The sequence below is a fragment of the Mizuhopecten yessoensis genome, unplaced genomic scaffold (genome assembly GCF_002113885.1).
Source record: "Mizuhopecten yessoensis strain PY_sf001 unplaced genomic scaffold, ASM211388v2 scaffold5229, whole genome shotgun sequence".
In the NCBI taxonomy this organism is placed as follows: domain Eukaryota; kingdom Metazoa; phylum Mollusca; class Bivalvia; order Pectinida; family Pectinidae; genus Mizuhopecten; species Mizuhopecten yessoensis.
Window position 1 is genome coordinate 1,328,929 of NW_018405944.1, and position 22,652 is coordinate 1,351,580.

At 35.0% G+C, this 22,652-nt stretch overlaps 1 protein-coding gene across 2 annotated transcripts in view; it reads left to right on the top strand.

The window, feature by feature from the left end:
- Positions 1–20,165, top strand: part of LOC110450443 (AB hydrolase superfamily protein C1039.03-like) — a 22,496-nt gene extending 2,331 nt beyond the window's left edge. Inside the window, exons 2-8 of one of the 2 annotated variants that reach the window (XM_021497978.1) lie at positions 2,915–3,053; positions 10,821–10,942; positions 12,288–12,388; positions 13,670–13,764; positions 15,286–15,422; positions 15,608–15,694; positions 16,223–20,165. In XM_021497978.1, the coding sequence (XP_021353653.1) occupies positions 2,915–3,053; positions 10,821–10,942; positions 12,288–12,388; positions 13,670–13,764; positions 15,286–15,422; positions 15,608–15,694; positions 16,223–16,290 (749 nt within the window). In that variant the 3' untranslated portion in view covers positions 16,291–20,165. Of the gene's footprint in view, positions 1–2,914; positions 3,054–10,820; positions 10,943–12,147; positions 12,249–12,287; positions 12,389–13,669; positions 13,765–15,285; positions 15,423–15,607; positions 15,695–16,222 lie in introns of both variants that reach the window. The other variant, XM_021497977.1, reaches the window with a different exon arrangement.
- The last annotated feature ends 2,487 nt before the right edge of the window (positions 20,166–22,652 follow it).

Genomic DNA, 22,652 nt, shown 5'->3' on the forward strand with positions numbered 1-22,652 from the left:
CCCCCTCTAACACATTAATTTGGCACCATCACTTATTGTTATACATGTACAAATCTATATTTATATATATAATGGGAAGGAAGTTGTAAAATAGTATGTGTTCACTGGGGCTTGACCTCAATATCCCAGGGCTTCCGTGTTGGATACTCTACTGCTGAGCTAAAGGGAAATTCTCTTTGGCCGCATGGAGCTAGTAAGGCAACTTTGTGACCCTACGTACAGTTGGGAGCAAACTTGGTAGCCTATATAGTGCACTGGAGTTAACAAGAAAAGTTAACTAGCTTGTGCACTGGAGTTCTCATATTTCTGTGTGCACTGATCAAGTTCACATCGATGTGCACTGAAGGTAACTACAGTGCACAAGGTAATTTTCTTTTTCATATTATATCTGATCTTTTCATCAATTTATACATACTATCATGATTTTCTCCCATCCAGTTTGCTCAATAAATCAATAAATCAATAAAATACTGTATAGTGCCAGTGACTTCACTCGAAAGAAAACCAAATGTGTATGTACCTTTGTAGGAGTAAACAGTAATCAATTAATCACCTACATTGTGCCCACTTACATTTAAGTGTTATTCTTACATGGACTGCCCAGTTGTCTGGTGATAATCTGATTTGAGTTCATTTAAACTTGCATAACAGCGTTGGGTTATAAGAATTTTCAAAATGTTGTGATAAGGTCCGTAAAAGTGGTTAACATTTTAGCTAATTTTGCTGGTGTTTAGAAATCAAAGATATTTATATATATATATAGTCAAAGCGCGAATATAGCGAAATTAAAAACCCAACAAAATACAACCGCCATACAGTATTAGATATTACCTATGCACATACTTAAAATGATTTAAGCAGTATCCTTAAATGAAAAAAGCATTCATTAATCTATAAAAGAGTGATGACCTGTAACAGTTCGGAGAGGAAAATTGCACGGTCAGACAGGGGTTCGAACCTGGGACCTTCCGATCTCTAGACGGACGCTCAATCAATAGAGCTATCTTCGACCCCGAAGACACATGCTACAGACCTATTAAATCACTAGCATTTGCACTGACTAGGATCCATGGTACAAGTACATGTACATGTATAAATACACATATTGGTGTTTTAAAGTTTATAAACCATTGTCTTAGACATAATCACCATTTAAGTTCATTTATAGTTATAACAGTATTATGTCTAAATAAAATATATAAATCTATCGTTATATTAATTAGTAAATGAAAGTGAATCGAAGTCTTTTTCTGTATGTTCATTTTGAAAAATAATGGAAAGCTCATGTATTGTGAATAAGAAAAGATATTTTGTACTAAATATATGTACAATGCATATATATGTATACATTATGTATATCCTTTGTACTAACCTCCACATATATATGTATACATTATGTATATCCTTTGTACTAACCTCCACATATACATATATGTACACCTTTCCAAGTCTTTGTCCTCAAAGACAGCCACAACCCAGGTTATTTTGCTCTCGATAAGGGTTCTCCAATATCTTAAACCGGGAGCTAGTCATTGGAACTTAAATGAACACAATATTTAATACATTCTCAAGTACCGTCAAATTGATATATCCAATTGATATAATGAAACAGAAAAAAATCACTGAATTTGATTAACTCTTTAAGCACATCAATTTTACAAATTTTCTGGGACGACATCTCAGAAACCCCATGCCAGCTTTCCTTTGAAAACTTTCTACTATTCAGTTGGTATAAATGAGGTAAGTGCATCAGCATGCTGCTTTTGGTAACACATAATTATTTCTCGCATCTCAGAGAGAGATATCCCACGTCATACCCTGTGCTAGATTTTTATATCTCGCCAGATCTGTCTGGTACCTTAATGTGACACTGTAATGTTTTTATCAGCGGGTTAACCGCTAGAAATTGACAATCTGCATTAGAAATATTCTGTTTTGTTGTTACATGTATACTGTTTTGATGTTGTTAGATACGTTGTCTTCTTTTTAAGGAGGGACTATATTTTTACGCGGAAGCATTCAAATGTAGCTTTAGTAATGTAGAGGCCAACCTTCTTTGAGTCCCCAAATGGGATACTTGCAGTCTTTAGCAATATTAAATAGTTTTTTTTTCAAACTAAAAGGTGCGAGAAAAAAAATTCAATTACCTGTAACTGAGCAAGATCAGGTAATAATATAATCTCAGTCGAGGGCTAAGATTCTGTAACATAATCCAAACCGAGGCGTAAAGAATCTTGGCACGAGAACCCAGAACCTCCTCCCTATATTTCTAAAAAGCAACTAGTGTTTGTCATTGCAATAGAAGTGCAAACATAACCCTGAAAGCAAGACCATGAGATCTAGAATTGCATGAAGATATCATGACGGACAACCGGTCAATAATCTGTAGACAGCCAGAGAATAGATATTTCTCTTTATACCTCACTTTTATAACAGCGTGTCTGATTGGATGATATTGATCACATGACGGAGCAATAATTAAACGTCATGTTTCCCCTTATGCACTGGAGTCTCCTCAATCACATTTCCCTTATTTGGATGAAATTGATCACATCACTGAACAATAAAACATCATGTCGCTGTCACACAATAGATTCTCCCCAATAATATTTCTCTTATTTGGAATCTTTATAGAAAAAATGGGCAGGAGCCAACACTACCGAGTTCTGAATGACTGAAACAGACGACAACAATGACGCTCAACCTTTACTGTTGGATTATTGTTTTATATCGGCCTAAAATAATATTTTTTGACCTTGTATAGGAAACCTTCTCTGTGATTAATCATGTTTGCCCATGCGAAATATGATAAATCTTGGGAGAAACAAAGAATCGTGTTTCCCTACCACAAGGGGAATAGATTTATCATTTATATTGCTACATTAAAAGTTCCTGTAAATCTTGTGTGTTTCAGCTGGTATTCCGGTGACTGTCTACAGGTCCAAGCAGTGCAGTCTTGTTGGAGCTCCATCCATATTCGTGTTTTTCCATGGAGGCGGTAACGTGGTTGGCTCCAGACAAACATGCGATGTCATCTGCAAAATTTTCTCAAGGTAAATGAGCTTACATCAGCATGTACACTAACTACCATCAAACCTGAAAGATCAGCGCGGGAAAGTTTTTGTGGCACTTCCTCATCCTGTGGTCTATTCATCCTGATTATAAGATTCTTTCATGCACAGGGGTGTAGGATAGGGAAATTTCACTATCCTTCACCCTTGTGCATGAAAGAGTATTTTTCTCTCATTCCAACCACCAGAATAAGCTCAGAAACCATGTTAGCCAGCCAGATTTAGCATATCCCATATTTGCAAACACTGTTTGCGCATAAAAAGTAATCTTATCTTTCTAACGTGTATGGTAAATACATCGTAAAAGGTTTTAATTTCATCACGTCGCCTTTTCCGCATTGCGGTATCAGAGAGTTCCAAATTTGTGACGTCACATCATTGTTGTGCCAATGTGACACCACGTCACGTGAAATGGGGTGTATTAAGATAGAAATTTCCTACACCCGGCCCTTTCTCACCCTGGAAAGCTCTATCTTACACGCAGGGAAATAAGAGAAAAAAAATTGAACAATAACAGAACAACTGACTTCAGCATGAGAAATGTATAGGCAGGTTGGTATTCAAAGAAATATATTTTATTGTTTTGTTTTGTTTGGGGTTCATTGTCCTCATATTGTCCAAGGCGATGTGAGGATGAGTGCCTTGGTATACATAGGTAGGCACCACCAAAAAAGAAGAGAAAGGTATAAAAAATGATAGAGGTCCCAATGGTTGTAATGAGCAGAAGATCTGAAAGTGAGTGAGTGAGTTATGATTTCTTCTCTTCCATGTCCTGTAAACAGAAAACACAAAATTCAAAGATGAGTTGACCAGACAACATTAAATGGGGAGTCTCGGCAAATTTATTCCAATTTACATGTTTTGGCCGACAAGGAATGCCGTCATCAGATCAATGTACATTTTTCAAAAGATACCTAAAGTACAAAAAGTGGTAGTCTGCCTAGCGATACACAAATGCAATGACAAACTATACGTAGTGACATCTACAACAGCAAAATAGAGCAATGATGTCAAGTGACGATGCGCTAGAAATCATGAAGTCATGAGTAAGGCAATTAAGTCTTTATCAAAATCAGTTTTGGATCTGAATGGCATAGGCTGTAATGTTTCGAAACAGTAGGTATGATCCACTCGTGGCCGACATCCCATCATTTCTACCTATTGTACAACACACTACAGGAACTTATATACTCATGTGTGCCGAACATCATAGACAGGGTTTTGCACATGGAGGTTATAGACTTCTGCATATGGATCTGAGGAAGAAATAGAACACAATACACCTTCGTTGATATTAAACATATGGAAAACCTTTTCTCATTGATGTAATACATCTGTCACCTACATGTACGTGGTCATTCTTTTGAGGAGTGAATTAGAATCGGAGATCAGCGGACATGCCTGGTTAATCTTATGTCTCGATCTTATGACCTAGAGTTTGGCAAAATATCTTGTACTTAATACGCATGCATCAGTAACTTTCAACAATTATTTTGGTTTTCTCTAGCAAGAAAGGATCATTTAGAGTAAATCATACTAATAACTAATATACAACATTTAATATAGAGCTCTATATATCTAGCTAGCATAAGCCACTCTAAGGCACTTTATAGTTCATAGATATACAATTAATACAATCAGTACAATTAGCATATACATTATAATCAATACAAATTTGAGCTGCCTTATCATGCGCTAACTACTAGTCCTATGCCACCTGGCTAATATCTCCCTATATGTATATATGCCTGTGTGTGTGCTGGAGATGTAATGTGTTCTGTTTGTAGTGGGAACATGTTTCCAACGGCATCATTTATAGTGCCACCTCACTTGAATGCTACAGCACAGATACCATAACATCCACCCCAGACGAATTTATATATATACTCCACCTGGGTTGTTGGAGTTGTGTTGGCAGAAGAAAAACACTTTCTTCGGATATCCATGTGTACGATGACTTTGGGGATGGAACCCGCCGCCTGCGTGGAAGGCCGGAGTGTTAACCACTCGACCAAACTGCCCATACCTACTGTTTTGGAACGTTATAGCCTATATATTCCATTTGGATCCAGAAGTGAATTTGATAGAGACTGAACTTACACCTTGATGATTTCTGTTGCATCGTCAATTGCAGGATGCAGACATATGTGAATTTACCTACACTATCATTATTACCGGATATATCACTTTAATCCACCGAAATGGTTTTATATTCAATAGATAATTAACTTCGGTACATCAAAAAGGTTGTTCATTATGATCAACATTGCTTCCTTTTTAGATATCATATTTTATGTTCGAAACTCTAGGGGCCTGTTTGTTTATGCGGAATAACCGGTTTGTCCGTTTTCAAATGTAACAATTTTGGGTATAAATCCTGGCGAACCTGCAAATGTTTATGCAGGCCTTGCAAGGCTTTGTCAATTAAGGCTCACCTGAAAGCAGCATCAGACTGCTAGGTCCGACCTTATTTAATAAACGAACATCTGTAGTCCGACCGGCTCAACTGTTTAAACGAAAACGACCTAGACCTCTGCCCTTTATACTCTGGGCTTTGATTATGAAAATGCCGCGAAATCTTATACCATCTTTTCACAGACATTACAAGAATACTATGACGTCATCGTTCTATTTTACTGTTGTAGACGTCACTATATATAGATTGCTGTTGTTTGTTGCTAGGCAGGGCACCGCTTTTTGTACCTTAGGTATCTTTTGAAAAACGTACATTGTTCTGATGACCTCGTGGGCCGAAACAGGTAAACTGGACTAAATTTGCAGAGACTCCCTATTTGATGTTGTCTGTTCACCTCTTTGAATTTCTATTAATCTTATGGCTGTACTAGTGAATTTCATTTAAGAATCCATCAAACGGGGTATGCAGAACTTCACTCATGAATATCTACAACTTGTAGATAAACACAAAAGTATAAACGTCCAATTCTGCAGGGGGCTGTACTTTAGTTGCCTCATATCGTAGCTTGCATTGAGATACTTATATTCTTACCCCGAACCTTACAGGGGTTAAAGTTATTGTATCATATAGCTGTATAGGCACACTGTCTGTATCGTACATACATTATTCTGTACAATATAACCTAACATCTGTATACTGGGCTACTTGAATTAAAATGCTGACTGAATCTTAAAGACTATATCCTTAAGGGCCATACAAATGATATGCATTGTAATAGTGATTCAAGTCTGCATTAAGATTTCCCCTTACAAACAGGAAGTCACACATACAGACATTTCTACTGGTGTACTACATCCCGACCAACCAGTCAAAAGTCAGCCCTTTGATTGCATCAATGTAAAAAGTCCTTCAGATACGTCACCTTGCATGTGTGAAAGAAGTGGTTTCAAACTGGAGAAACCAAACCAGGTTCGGTAATCTTGGCTCGGTCAGGGTCTTAATTTATGAATATAAAATTTGAAGTATGGTAAATAAAGTTTATTTATTGATAAGAGTAAAGCAATATCCTATAAAGGCAGTACATCTCATTGACGATAACAAAAATAAAATTATCACAGCCTACGTGGCTAAACACCTAACCCTACTACTATCTATAGATGGACAGCGTTGCGCCTATTTAAATCTATGTAATACGACCACTACATAAAGGCAGAATTTAAATCTAGACGCCTACTCCCTCGATATTGTACCTATATAGTTGGGTAGCACTACGTAAAAGAATGAGTCAGAAAGTCATGAGACTTGGAAACCTGACTGGCGAACTAATTACTAGCTCCCGGACTTATATACCCCAAAACATGGCAATTCGCAGGTGCAATATTCGCGCCAGAAATACCCAGAACACTTTCTGCTCTGAAGTAAAAAAAATGGTTCTGAATACACACAAACTTCCGGTAAAGAACCAAAACATGCAGACGAAGTTTGGTAAGCAATTATAGCCTACAGAATCGTAATCAAAACGATTATAGTTTGATTTAAAAATATTTCTCAACTTTTACACGTGTGATCATTACTCAAACTGAAAAGTGATTCCTCCCCCTGTGCATATGTATATGATATATATTTTCCCTATGGAACACCTCTCTATGATAATTCCCATATAGGTGCACACAGTGATCGTCAGTTTGAAAACTACATATTTAGCAGGTCTGATTTAGTACTGCAGCATAAATCATCCACTAATAACCTTAAAAAAAACTACTTCTCTCTAGCAACTGATTAAAATTCAACCAGATTTGGCATGAAAGATCATTTGGACCATTTTATTGAAACAGGTGTTGCCTCGGTCACATGTTCACATGACCTCAGAGTCATGTGACCAATAGTGCGTCGTATTCAAGTTCTGAAGTGTTATCACGTCAGAAGGGATCAAGTCTCAGCATAGTCAGGTTGAAAGCTCTTCAGTAAGCTTAAGTAACAGTTGTGAGAAATAGTTGAAGAAAGATATTCCAACTTATGGTTTAATCCAGGTAACAGAAAATTCATCACTATGATTTTGTCAAATTAAGAGTACCAGCTTGACTGCATATGCTAACCACAGCAATATCCAGGCTTCCGTTTTTGAGGAGGTGATGGTTTTGTTAAGGCGGATGTTGCTGCTAGCTATTTATCTAAGAGGCAAATTTTATTGAACTGTCTTCCTTATTATATGTTTCTGTGTTTTGAACCATAAAAATCAAATTAATAAACAAACAAATAGCGTATGTTGATCTGAAGGTTTAAAATATGAACTACCTGTTGTAATTGTACTGGGTGAAATATAATCTGTTCAATTTACCAAACGGAGGTCATGTTCGTGACTACGAAATATGTGACCCACTTATTGACCTTATATATAGGACAACAAGTTATCGGCCTAAAATATAATTATGCAACCAGTTAAGAAATACTGGATGAGAACTTCACAGACAAACAGTTCACACATAAATTGAAATGTATTTGTGACGTTAATACCTGAATTACAGGTGTACTTGGTAGACGGGAAGTTTCACACCCTCGTGTTTAATTGGGCGAGTTTTATGTACGCATTTCAGCTGGAACTTTGTAGGACTAAAGGAGCTAAAATTTGTGTATATATATACCTAAAGCAACATTACACCTATATATGTATATATATACCTAAAGCAACATAACACCTATATATGTATGTATATACCTAAAGCAACATTACGCCTATATATGTATATATATACCTAAAGCAACATAACACCTATATATGTATATATATACCTAAAGCAACATAACACCTATATATGTATATATATACAGCAGAAAAAATATGTGTTTCCTGTAACATGTTGACAAATTTAGGGTAGGTAAGGTAGGCAACAAATTTTATTTTAACAAATAAAATTCATTGGTTTATATAGTAGAGTTATGGTAACAGTGCTTCTTTGAAAATTGCCTTAAAAAGTTAAGCGTAGGCACAAAAAATTAGGGTAGGTAGGGTTACTGGAAACACAAAATATTTTTCGTTTGGCCTTATATAAATGTAGGTATATATACACAATACAACAATAAAATTATCGTCACGATTAGGAAACTCCAAATTCTTAATTTAGTGAAGAAAACCTATGAAGATCTGCTGTGTATTAAGTTTCTGGTAACAAAATGCTGAAAAATTGTGCATTACATTAAAATCAACCTAAATATGATATAGGTTGCAATAAATAGCTCGTACATATCCTACTAATGTCCACCTTAAATTCCATAGAAAATCCTGTAAAGTGTTTCGCTATAGTTTCGACATAAAATCTGCTAGATCCAGCAGGCGTTGGCCCAGTGGAATCAGGTTAAACTGTAATGATCCTGCATGACAAAAATCTATGAGATATATATGTACAGTATAATTCTGGCAATAACAAAACACAGCGAAGATACATTCACACATATCCCTTGTTATATATGCCACGATACACATTTCCCTGGTGACTTTTCACACGAATGAATATTGGATTTTTCCCCCCAGCATTTGATATTGATGAATCAGCAATCTGTGTCAGCCTGTCTGTGTATTGGGATGAAGCTGTAGTGTTATAGGCTTAAGTCTGATGCCTCTAATAATCTTTCATGAGTGATGCAGAGCTAGAACGATACACGTGACGATGGACTACGATGTGAATTAAGAGATATATAGGGTTTTAACATGAATTTTGAATTCATTAGGGCGTATTTAGGATTTTGTCTATAACTTAGGCTGCAAATATAGCCATATATTTCACACAGTACACCCCCCCCCCCTTTCCCCTCCTTGAATTAAATGTTCAAAACAGAGATTAATAATAAACTTTGGACATCCATACTCTTGACCGATGCTCTATACCGGTTGAGTTACTATACCTGATCACAGGCGGTCGACCCAGTCCAGTTTTGCTACATTCCTCTCTCCTTTTTTGCCCCTAAGACAGGTCTTTTTAAGTAACAGGAACAGGAAAATGCACGGACAGATTGGGATTCAACCCAGGACCTTCCGAACTCTAGACTGAGGCTCTACCAGTTGAGCTACAAGGGTTCCGACAATCGCCCCATTCTAGTTCTGCACCATGCTACTATTTTGTATGTCGGATGCAGCATACATGTTCAGTATACAATGTGTAACAGGAAAGGAATTACAACTGGGATATACATTGTATTAATGTATGTCCTTTGTATCATACAGTATACATTGTACAATCTACCTCCTTTGTATCCTTCAGTATACATTGTATTAATGTATGTCCTTTGTATCATACAGTATACATTGTACAATCTACCTCCTTTGTATCCTTCAGTATACATTATATAATCTACGTCCTTTGTATCCTTCAGTATACATTGTATAATCTACCTCCTTTGTATCATACAGTATACATTGTATAATCTGCCTCCTTTGTATCCTTCAGTATACATTGTATAATCTTTGTCCTTTGTATCCTTCAGTATGCATTGTATAATCTACGTCCTTTGTATCCTTCAGTATACATTGTATAATCTACCTCCTTTGTATCCTTCAGTATACATTGTATAATCTTTGTCCTTTGTATCCTTCAGTATACATTGTATAATCTACGTCCTTTGTATCCTTCAGTATACATTGTATAATCTACCTCCTTTGTATCCTTCAGTATACATTATATAATCTACGTCCTTTGTATCCTTCAGTATACATTGTATTAATGTATGTGCTTTGTATCATACAGTATACATTGTATTAATGTACGTACTTTGCATCATTCAGTATACATTGTATTAATGTATGTGCTTTGTATCATACAGTATACATTGTATTAATGTACGTACTTTGTATCAAACAGTATACGTTGTATTAATGTATGTGCTTTGTATCATTCAGTATACATTGTATAATCTACGTCCTTTGTATCATTCAGTATACATTGTATTAATCTACGTCCTTTGTATCCTTCAGTATACATTGTATAAATGTATGTCCTTTGTATTCTTCAGTATACATTGTATTAATGTACATACTTTGTATCATACAGTATACATTGTATTAATGTATGTGCTTTGTATCATTCAGTATACATTGTATTAATGTATGTGCTTTGTATCATTCAGTATACATTGTATTAATATATGTCCTTGTATCATTCAGTATACATTGTATAATCTACGTCCTTTGTATCCTTGAGTATAGATTGTATTAATGTATGACCTTTCTATCATACAGTATACCTTGTAATGTCCTTTGTATCATACAATAAACATTGTATTAGTCTACATCCTTTGTATCATACAATATACACTCATACAAAGTTTTTTGTTATTGACAGAGATGCTCCATGTGTTGTTGTCAATGTGGAATACCGTCTAGGACCAGAACACCGCTTCCCTGCGAGCAACGATGATGCCAAGTGTGTGGTACGCTGGGTGAACTTCAACAAATCCTTAATAGGTAAAAGTTGTTCGGGCAATGAATAAGTTTTTCTTTTGGTAAACTGCTTTCTGCTTGAGGTGTTCCATATTGCTTAAGGGTGTCCATGCATCACTGTCTAACTATACATCCACTGTAACTACACGGTGGTAACTATTCTCTCACATGACTTTGGCTTTGATAAAATTATACCATGTGGAAGTTTTATGAAAAATACTTAAAAATTAAATAGATGACAAAAATCAACTACAGTGATCTAAGTGTTAAAATGCAAAAAAAATGGCTAAGACCAGGATTCTAACCCAGATGGTGTTAATCTCCCCCTTTTATTAAACTGTCGCTATAATCTACTGACCTATACCTGGTCAATTATAGGTAACCCTTCCCAGTCCAGGATTAGCCCTGCTGAATTCCCACACTCGGAACACTGTTGTTGATTATATTATGTTTTGTTTATTTTATCATATTATCAAAGCTACATGTATAGTATTGCTGGAAAAAATCAATTTTCAATACCTACCGGTAGTTACAATTTTAGCAGTGGTCGAGGATCCCGCTTGATATTGTGCTAAACTATGATTGAGCTAATTTGTATTTCTGTATCGTGTTTCCTAATGCTTATAAGCCAATTTATCAATATGCATATATCTTGTCAAAATATAAAAATGTGCTAAAATTTGAATGTGCTAAATTAAGTATGGTTACAGTATATATTTGATTGCAGGCTTTTTCTGTCTATATATTTAAGACTGGGTCTAGATCTCAGCATCATTATATATCAATTTGATAAAGAATGTTCCAAAAAATTTCATTTTGCTTTTAAAACCTTTGTAATTTTTACTGCTAGTTTCCTAACTGTCTGTGTATATGGTGTAATTTAACTAGAAATGATTTGGTTCCTTTACATTTTAGAAGCGTTTGCTGTTATATTGCATCCTCGTGGTTTCCATCACACAGGGTAAACCTCAAACATACTGTTTACAATATACAGTAAAACCTCAATATAATGCCCCTTATTTCATTTGACACCACATTTAATTTACAGCCAACATATTTCAATGTCCCTATTTCTTGTTTACTTCAGCATTCCTTTATGCATTTCCCTCAATTTATGCCATGCAATACCCCTTTATAACACCAGATTTTCCCTGGCAGTATATCCAGGTTTTACTGTATGTCTTTTCTACAGTTTTAAGACCACATAGAACATGTTTTACCTATGTCAGGTGCGGTCAACAATAGTACCATTGGTGTGGGCGGAGACAGTGCCGGGGGACAGCTCGCTGCTGCTGTCACTCACCAACTTCACGGTGATATAGACTACCAGGTAGGTTGTTTTCTCACCTGCATGCTTTCTTTTTGCTAGGCGCAGTCAATGATAGTACTATAGGGGTCGGAGGTCACAGTGCCGGCGGTAGACTGGCGGCCGTGGTGTCTCAACAACTCAGGACCATCATTGATTACCAGGTACCAACGTCAGCCTCTGTAGCTCACTAAATGGGGATATACATGTACACACATTTATTTTCTGTGCTTCCTATATATCAGGAAGGTGGCTAGCTAGGGGCAAAACGTTTCTATGACCCGCATCTTGCGAGTCACACCTATCATCCTCGAACATCTTTAATGACCCGTGCGTTTCTTTTGTTTTCTTAGCAAGTGTCTTCTTCAGCCAAGTTTTACGCACCCTGGGTACTAACTATGGCAAATATGGTAACAGTATCTGTAGCGTACATCCCTGTTCTTCATAGTACTCTAGATGTGTTACATATTTAGACGTTACATAACCATTCTCATTCTCAAACACAGGTTTTGCCGATTGAGCTAAAATCCTAGTGAGATTGATATTTATAAAAAATTGTTATGCTAAAACTTATAGCTGTCAACATTTGCATGATTATTGTTTATTGTTTAAATGCATGATTTTTTTGTAAGATCTAAATAAAGTTTGTTTGAGTACATTCCCATATTGATTCACAAATAAGCCCCCACCGCTAGGGAAAAAAGATTGACCAAAGTAGGGAGGGGGCTTAATAGTGAGTATCCATCTTGTTCCTGAATGTCCGCCATCTTGGATATATATGTACCACTGTTTTGATCTATGACCACACTAAATGTCATGTACTTACAGTTGTTCCAACCAACAGACATGTACATGTACCTGAGTTTGAGTGCTAGAACAGTTTTATGAAGTTCATCCTCGATTCTCCAGGGGTTACGCTTACTTTCGCTCTCTGCACCCCTGGAGTTTGTCATGGCAAAATTGAAGGCACACAGCTAGCTATTTGATTGGTCTTAGGTAGAAAAACCTTACCAATCGCTAGGCTGATACCTGTCCTTTGAAGATTACAGAGGAGCAACACTTGACTACAAAGCCAGTCAATTTTACCGTTAGGTGACCAATGGATCCTTTTGATGTTCAACAAAGGATCAGACTAGTCTTCTAGTCTCATCCTCAAGGTGGTGCAAACTGAGCCTTCAAGAGGAGCAACACTCGACTTCAAAGCCAGTCAATTTTACCGTTAGGTGATCAAGGGATCCTTTTGATGTTCATCAAACGATCAGACTAGTCTTCTAGTCTCATCCTCAAGGTGGTGCAAACTGAGCCTTCAATTTTGCTATCCAGGGGTGCAGAGAGCGAAAGTGAACATAATCCCTTGAGTATGGAGGATGCATGAAGTTAATGGACATGTTCTGAAGACTACCTCTCCATGTCAAGAAGCTTTACAATCTTGTTTTATTTTGCAGGTTCTAATTTACCCAAATGTTGACTACACACAGAAGTACCCATCTCAAGAGGAATTCGAAAACTTCCCTGGACTGTCAAAGGAGATGACTCAATGGTATGTGGGTCAAGGTCAATGGTGTTGTAGGTCAAGGTCACAATTAAGATTCCTGGGTGTCAGTTCTATGTCGTTCTATAGTTGAGTATTGTCCTGTTGTTCTAGCCTGAAATTTGTATAAGCATCGGTTAAATCTGCCCACAACTACTGTTGATGACGTCACACGATTGTGTCTCATTTCAGGAAAATTAGCATAGTCTGTGTTGACGTCGTAGCTATTTGTCATGTTCACTGGTCTGGTTATGAGATGATAACTCTAGTTTTTAATAATAATAGTTTTTGAGTGAATTTCATTGAAGGCTGTAAATATTACCATATATATAATTTTCAGAGTGATATTTAGTCAGAAGATAACAATGATTGTTATATTTACCATCAGTTAAAATCTTTTTCTAGCATATTGTGTTTAGGTCAAAGGTCAGCTTTGAGTGCTGGCCTGCGTCAAAGGTTGTACTGTACATGTCAACATGCATGGGCTTTAATTGGTGGATAGCTTTATATTAAGACTTAGGGCCTGTTCGTTTATGCGGAACAACTGGTTTGACCGTTTATAAATGTAACAATTTCTGGTATAAATGATGGCGGACCTGCAAATGTTTATGCAGGTCTTGCAAGGCTTTATCAAGGCTCGCCTGAAAGCAGCATCAGATTACTAGGTCCGACCTCATTTAATAAACGAACAACAGTGGTCCGACCGGTTTGACCGTTTAAACAAAAACGGCCTTAGAGTTCTGATATTTGGCCAGTGCAGTAGATACCTTGGAGGAAGAACGTACCTGTTACTTGCTTCAAAGGGAGGGACATAGGACCATTTGGCCTCATGTTGTAAATAAATGTCAGGGAGGTGTTAGTCTACGATTGTTATTTTGCAAAGTGTAGGATAATTAGAGGAGTTGAGTATTTAATGTACTTTAAGGATCCCTGCCCCATTCCACTGGTTTTTCGTAAATGCAGTGATCTCCCCTGAACTTCTGTTTAGCTATAACTGCAGAACAATTGGGCCATGACACTTCCGTCAACCAGGTAGCTCAGTCGGCTAGAGCAATACCAGGTATATATAAACTTGAGTTAATTTTAACAATTATGAAACAAGTTTTTACAACTTATACTAATCACTCTTGTTGGCCCTGATGATAGCGCGTGGGGGGCTTATATTATGGTGGAAGTAAACCGGAGTACCCGAAGAAAACCCACGTGATCGAGCAGGTGACCCCATACCTTTTCACGTCCGATATGGGAATCGAACCCCGGCCACCTTGGTTAAAGGCAAGTGCGCTATCCACTGCACCACCCAACCAACCAGGTAGTTAAGCAGTGTGAAGTTCAGTGGTACAGGGATCCTTAAACTGGTTGATTCTTTTGTATTATTTTTGTACACCAAATACAATAGAAATGCATGTACTTATATCAAGATGACCATCATCCCTAAATGTATAATTATAATGATTGTACTGGCGTTTCTTTCCCTATATTAGAACACAGAGTATATAGTTCAGTTACAAAATATTTCTGTGTTTTTAGGTTTTCCGAAAACTATATAGACGAATCTGATAAGGAATCAGTTCTAGCATCGCCTCTTCTAAATGAAAAGTTCAACTGCCTGCCACCTGCACTGATCATCCTTGCTGAATTTGATGTTCTCAAAGATGCAGGCGTTGGTAAGAGTTTATTTGCTTGAGCGTATATGTTAATAAAAAAAGTGGTACAAAAAATATCCAAGATTGAATTTTTTGAGAAAGTTTTTAAAAGCTTTTATTTTTATTTTTTTTGTCTGGATGACCCCTGTTTTAATTGTGTCTGCTTCATGATATGAAAATTAATCAAATTGTTTCATTGTTTAAAGCATACCATAACAAATTGAAGAAAGCGGGTATCCCGTCTCAGACGCACTGTGTTAGAGGGGTAACTCATGGTTTTTTCCATCTCCCAGGTGAGCCAATACACATGTTGTATCTAGGTAAAATGTAACTCAAAATGGCGAAACTGAAGTTTACTGAAAGAAGTCACTAGGTACATGTCATGTAGTTTGTACACGGTCATTTTATAAAATACTTGTCAACTCAAATTAATTTCATTAATTCTGTCTTCACAAATTTATCATAAGAAAACTTTGTAATAGCACATGATAAAGGCTACTTGTAATTTTTGTGGCAGAGTTATTTTCGCCTTTTTTGTGATAGGTGAATTCACATGTGTAAATTGTTGCAGAGATACAATTTCGCTGATTATTCTAGAAGAATATTTTCACTCAATCCTATAGGAATTTGATAACATTTTGATGTTATTACGAAAGTAATTTTCTGATTTTTGCATAAAAATGTCCTGGTCAAAATGTGTCAGTGTTATTAACTGATTAAAGTAATTCTTGTGTTATAAAGAAATAAATTCACTAGTGCAAATAAATTAACACATTATTTGGAGAAATGAGATTTTGTCATGAATTTAATTTTCCTTCAAGGTCACTTCAAGGAATGCTGCAAGAGAGCCCATGAGAAGGTTTACAAGTTCATCAAAGCCAGCTCATGATCTGACAACCAAGCATACGTCGCCTTGGTTACCGAGAGATTCTGTGCCATGGAATGAAATTGTGTTCACGATTCTCTAGCTTACTTTAACAGTGTTTATATAAATGTTAATTGTGTATTAATTTTGCTAGTCAACATAGGAAGATTTAAAAAAAATATCAATTTTGTACCATGTAGTCTAAAAGTCCCATTATTAAACATTTCTGATGCTTGGTATTTATCTGAGGACAAAGTTGTATCAATATGACAAAAAGCTTCAGGAAAGAGTGATTTTAAAACATTTCAGTAAATTGTTTTTAAACCTGATATGAAAAAAGATGCTTGTTTTTCCTCTGGTGGCAATCACGTTGAATTCTCAGACATATAGTATGTCTTACATAACATAGTATGTTTGAATTCAAGAATTAAAATAAGATATTTTAGATTCAAAATATGGATGCATCAATACAGTCCGTTATCTAAATAACACATTAGACTAAATTTGAACATCAGTGTTTTCTCTCTGATTGAATGGAAATTAAATTGTTGTATTATGTTGTTAGATCAGGTTGATCATTTTAAAAGTCCATAACATATTCAATTTTTGACATATGAAAATTTTATAATTATGATGAAATTCAGTATCAATGCAAATTCTACATGAAAATTTCTATATGAAAACTTTATATATGAGTACATAATTGGTTTGTTTGATTATTTGTAGGTGCCTTTACAAGTAGGATAAGGGGTATATTATTTATTTAGCAGATTGTGGGGGAACAACTAATTCAAACTGCTGCATTTGTTACGGATTTCTTAATGAATTGTGTTTTTAATGATTTAAAAAATAATGACCAAGAATTTTACAAAATACATAACATTTTGTGGAACATTTATACAGATATACAGATTCCAGAGCATAATATAAGATTTTCTGAGAGAAAAAATGTGTCTTTGGAGTTATATACAACAAGGGAGGTAATTCTATTAAGACATTTATACTCAAATAAAAAAAATGTACATATAAGATCATGCGCTAAATATAATTGTTGAAGAATGAAAACAAATCTTCATTGATCCACTCAAAATTAATAAATCTTGCAATATTTATGATATATACATTTGTTGGGCTTTGAAATACACCCATATGAAGTAATATAAGTCCCTTTATTTTCACAAGTGATAGACTTCTCTGCTTTAATTCACCAGGAGACTCATTTGCATATTTCAATCTTTCAAAAATATGAATTTCATCAATACTTGTTATCATTTGTTAAATTTAATTGAAGTTTTTGTAAATAAAACATGAAGACCTAATTCTCAGATTAAAGTACATAAGAGAATAAAGTGATTAATTTCACAGTTACAAACCATAACTTTCCCAGAATAAATACCAATTAAATGATAATGGGAGGTACTTTCTTGTAAAACGTAACTTTGGAGTCGAGAAATAATCGTTGAACACTTATGCCAGAATTTCCAAATGTTCCAATATATTTGTCAGTTACAGTTTTCCATTGCTCAATATTTGTGCCATTTTTACTACAATTTAAAATTCTCACGTAATGAAGACTTGAGTCAGTTCTGTGAATGAAAAATTACCTGTAATACGTATAGTTGTTTGAATCTACACCCACTGTTACCTTGCAATATACAAAATGTAGATGACAGAGAAAGGGTAGCTAGCTAGGTAATTTTATAGATTTGGAGGCCACGTTTAGATATTTGAGGCTATGTAAATGTTTAAATAGATATTTGAAGGCTATGTATAGGTATATTATACTATATATATATAGGTATTTGAAGTCTATATATAGATCCGGTATATATAAGGCTAAGTATAGGTAAAAATAGACATTTGAAGGCAATGTGCATGTATGTATATGTGGAGGCTAGAAGTACATGTAGGTATAGATTTGTAAAGCTACATGTTAGTCAATGTTGATCAATCTGTTTGTCTGTGGTGTTTTAAATCGTAAATATTCACATGTCTGCTTAAAATTGTTTTTACAATTCATTGCCAATTACAATAATATTTTTTGCGCCAAATATTGAAAGTTTTAATTATTTGATACATGCTGCTGCTGTATTAATGCTTAACATGAAATATTTACAAATATTTTTCATTCGCGTTATTAAATTAACAAACTATTTTCCTAATTTGCAGCAGATGCAATTTTTACATTACTGGGTATACTGTAATATAATAATTTTTTTAAGGGGTGCTTTTAATACTGTAAACAGGAATATTTTTGCCCTTGCTGTATTTTTGACACTTTCCCCCTTGACCTGTCAAATTAATTTAAAACAATATGAAACTTAATAAAAGATGGATATATGACTTTGTAGTTTAAAAACCATGATGAGAGGATAAATTCAACTCTTTCTGCAGTTTTTTCAAATGTTTAGAGGAATGGAAATTTGCAAGGGCGTAAACATCGATCAAAGTTTGCAATTTTCTGATTTGGGTGTTTGAAAGATCTGTGTAACTCTTCTATGTGAAGACAAGGATTGTTACTTTTTGTTCGTTTATCCACTTTTAATCATCATGTTCTTCTGGTATATTGATTGCAATAATGATTTTCAATTTGTGCATTATGAATTTTTTTTTGAGAACATTAATATTAAAAGAAATGAAGAGTAAGTCATTTGATTGATTAAAATGCTTTGATGAGAAAAGTTTCCTTGGACCAATACGATAAGATTGACATAACTATGAAAACAGTTTGAACTTTGAGAAATGTTGGACCAATGATTTTCTTTAAGATGTCATCAGAGTTGTTCCCCTTTATTCCTCTCTACTGTAATCCCATAATATCTGTCTCAGTTGTCTCCCTTAGTACATCTCTCCAAGTTGTCTCAGTAAATATAAGTATACCATACACGTTGTCTCTCTTACTTAAGGGTTAATTGTGAAGCACATTATTTTGTGTCTCTGAAATTAAAAGAAAACATTTTGAACTTTTGCCTACACTTTCTCCTGAATGTCAGATAGATCTGTATTGAGTGTCTAGTATGCCAAATCATTATTTGTATAAGTTTTATCCTTATATTGTTTACCTAAAGATATACAGTGTTATATGTCTTCCGGGCCGAAACATGATAACCCCACTGAGTCTATCGTCTATTAAAACCTCTTTATACTGCCCTCAAAGTGTTGGCATTTTAAAGGGGTTTGACAGTATGACAAAGGAGATAATTGTTTTGTTAAAAAAAAGGACCCAGAATAACAAAAGAAAGAATGAAAAGAGTGAGATGGCAAAATAAGGAGGGACATTATATTGGGTTTTGACAATATAATGAATGTAGAGCATAATTATACAATGGTCAATCACTCTCATCAGTATTAGTTCACCCTATGAAAATTTAGTCCTCTTTTAATTGAAAATAATTTTTCCCACTGGTGATTTCAACCTCCCTTTGTTTCAACTCATTCATCCCTGAAATTTCATGGTGAGCTCTTCCAACCCTTGAATTAGAAGAGTTCACATGTGTCTTCAGGGGTGAATGAGTTAAAATGCATGCTGTTATCATACTATTTGCCTACTGTGATATTCACCCTATTTTCAAAAGTGAACAAATTTAAACAGAGGCAAAATTCACTGCTTTTCAGCAGCAATTTTATCAGTTTTAACTTTCTAAGGCACATCAGTAAACACTTGGTTGTCGCTAATAGACCACACTTTTTCAGCTTAGCGAAGATATTTGATAAAATATAACATTTGAGGTCTTTCTTGAGCGGTGCTTAATGCCATTACTCTTGTCAATATTTCTCATGGACAGTCAAAATTAATCATGTACTCCTACCATTAATTTTTCGACACCATGCTTAGCTTGACTTAAACTTGCCAGTTGTTTAATATATGATGAGCTCAATAGTTTAAAACTAATTAAAAACTAAAATTGTATGTACATGTAATTGGGATTCAAAACCAACGTCATAAACATACAAAAAAAAAAACACAAAAAAATACATCAAGTTTGGTATGCATAATAATTGCCAAGTTTTTTTGCATGCTTTGCTTGACAAAGGAAACAGACGTTTTCAACAGTAAGCAAAAGAAGGTTTCAAAACTTACTTCGCATCTAGAAAAATTTTTTGCAAATTTTCAATATCTCTCAAATACATTACAAAACTTTAACTGGAAGTTGGTAATACAATGTTTATACATTATATATATGATACTTTATTCTTGAAAATTATATTGTAATAGAGAAACTACTTTATAATGTAATACATACTGCCTTCTATGTTTTTAGTCTTGTATCACTGTAGGGGATAATAATGATCTGCAATATGTCACTGTATAAACTATTCTTAACCAGCTTTAATCATCGTTCGTTAATTTTTTGCAATAATGTTTTGATGCTTTTAATTTGATTTTATATTCTATTTTGCTAATTTTACTTTTTTGCCTTATTTTGAAGGGATAATTTTATATATGATTTGTAGCATAGATTGGGTTTTTTAAAATAATCACGTATTATTGATTTTTAGATACATTATCACGTTTGTTTGTGGACTACTTTGTTCCATCAATGATCAGTGTAATCTTGTTAATTTGAGACTTTCTGCCCTCACTCCCCCAACCCCATATTACCCCCGCCACCGTCCCCGCCCCCGCCACCCTCGTTTATATTTAAGACACTACTTTAGATGTGTTTGCGTAAAAACAGCTGGTTGCTCATGGAACAAAATATTTTCTGATTAAAAATGAAATAGAAATTGATCTGAAACCAGCCACTGAATTCTATTACTACAATCATTTCTGGTTTAAAAGTTTTGAATAATAAACCTTTTTGGAAGCGAGTATTCTGAATTATCTGAGTAGGGATAAATGAGCTACATAATTGAGAATTTTTAATCTGGCTTACTGTTTTATTCTCTGTATATTAGGACTGGGACACCAGGAGGCTGATCATTGATGGAATAGTTTCTTGAGGATTTTTTTAAATGCAAAATATCATTTCAGTTTGCTACAGTACTTAAACATTCGCAGAATTTTTAGTTATACTTTTTTTAATAATCTATAATTAATTCTTTTTTGCAATTATACACCTGTGCAATGTTTGGCAAATAAATTGTTAATTATGTTTTTTGTATATCCTGTGCTATTATTAAAATCTTATCTAAACTGAGAAAGTGTTTCATAGTCTATGCCTTTAAATTTCAGCAAAGCAATTATGAATCAAGTTGTATCTTACTTATTTGACTTTACAGGAAGGAAAGCATTGATACAAATGTATCTGCTTAGAGAAAGATGTCACGAATACCTGCAATTGAGTAAGATGTGGCTAATGGATGGATATATCCACAGAAAAAATATGTCTAAGAGAAGATATCGGTCACAAAGATAATATCATGGCTAAGGGAGCAAACTGCCACAAAGAAATATCATGGGTAAGGGAGCAAACTGCCACAAAGAAATATCATGGGTAAGGGAGCAAACTGCCAAAAAGAAATATCATGGCTAAGGGAACGCTACTCGCTACAGAATATACTTATAAGATATCATGGCTAAGGGAACGCTACTCGCTACAGAATAAAAATATCATTGCTAAGGGAACGCTACTCGCTACAGAATATACTTATAAGATATCATGGCTAAGGGAACGCTACTCGCTACAGAATAAAAATATCATTTGCAAAATACGCCATAGCATTAATGAGTAAGGACAAGACTAGTACTTGACTGGATTTTGTTTTTGTTTATGAATGTAAATATAGAATAAATTACAAAAACATTAATTACACATGTATAAACAATTTATTTATGAGTACAAACATAGAATAATATACACCCAGCTCTGAAACAGAAATTAATTAAAATTCAAAATGATTGGACATGAACATTTTATATGTAAATCTCACACATTTTAGAAATTATTTACAACACTTTATTACATACTCTTACATTAAAAATAAGTAGCATAGATCGTACACGTAGCTAATTATCATGGCTAAGAGAAGGATATGTGCCAGAAAGAAAATATCAAGGCGAAGTGGAGGAAACCTGATATAGAAAAAATATATCTAAGATAAGAGGATGATATCTGCCGGAAAGTGAGTATGGACAACGGAGGGTGAGCACAGACAATAAGTGGTATGAAAAGACAACGGGAGGTGAGCAAAGACAACGGGGTGTGAGCAAAGACAACGGGAGATGAGCAAAGAAAACTAAAGGTGAGCATAGACAACGGGAGATGAGCATAGACAACGGGAGATGAGCATAGACAACGGGAGAAGAGCATAGACAACGGGAGGTGAGCATAGAAAACGGGAGATGAGCATAGACAACGGGAGGTGAGCATAGACAACGAGAGAAGAGCATAGACAACGGGAGATGAGCATAGACAACGGGAGATGAGCATAGACAACGGGAG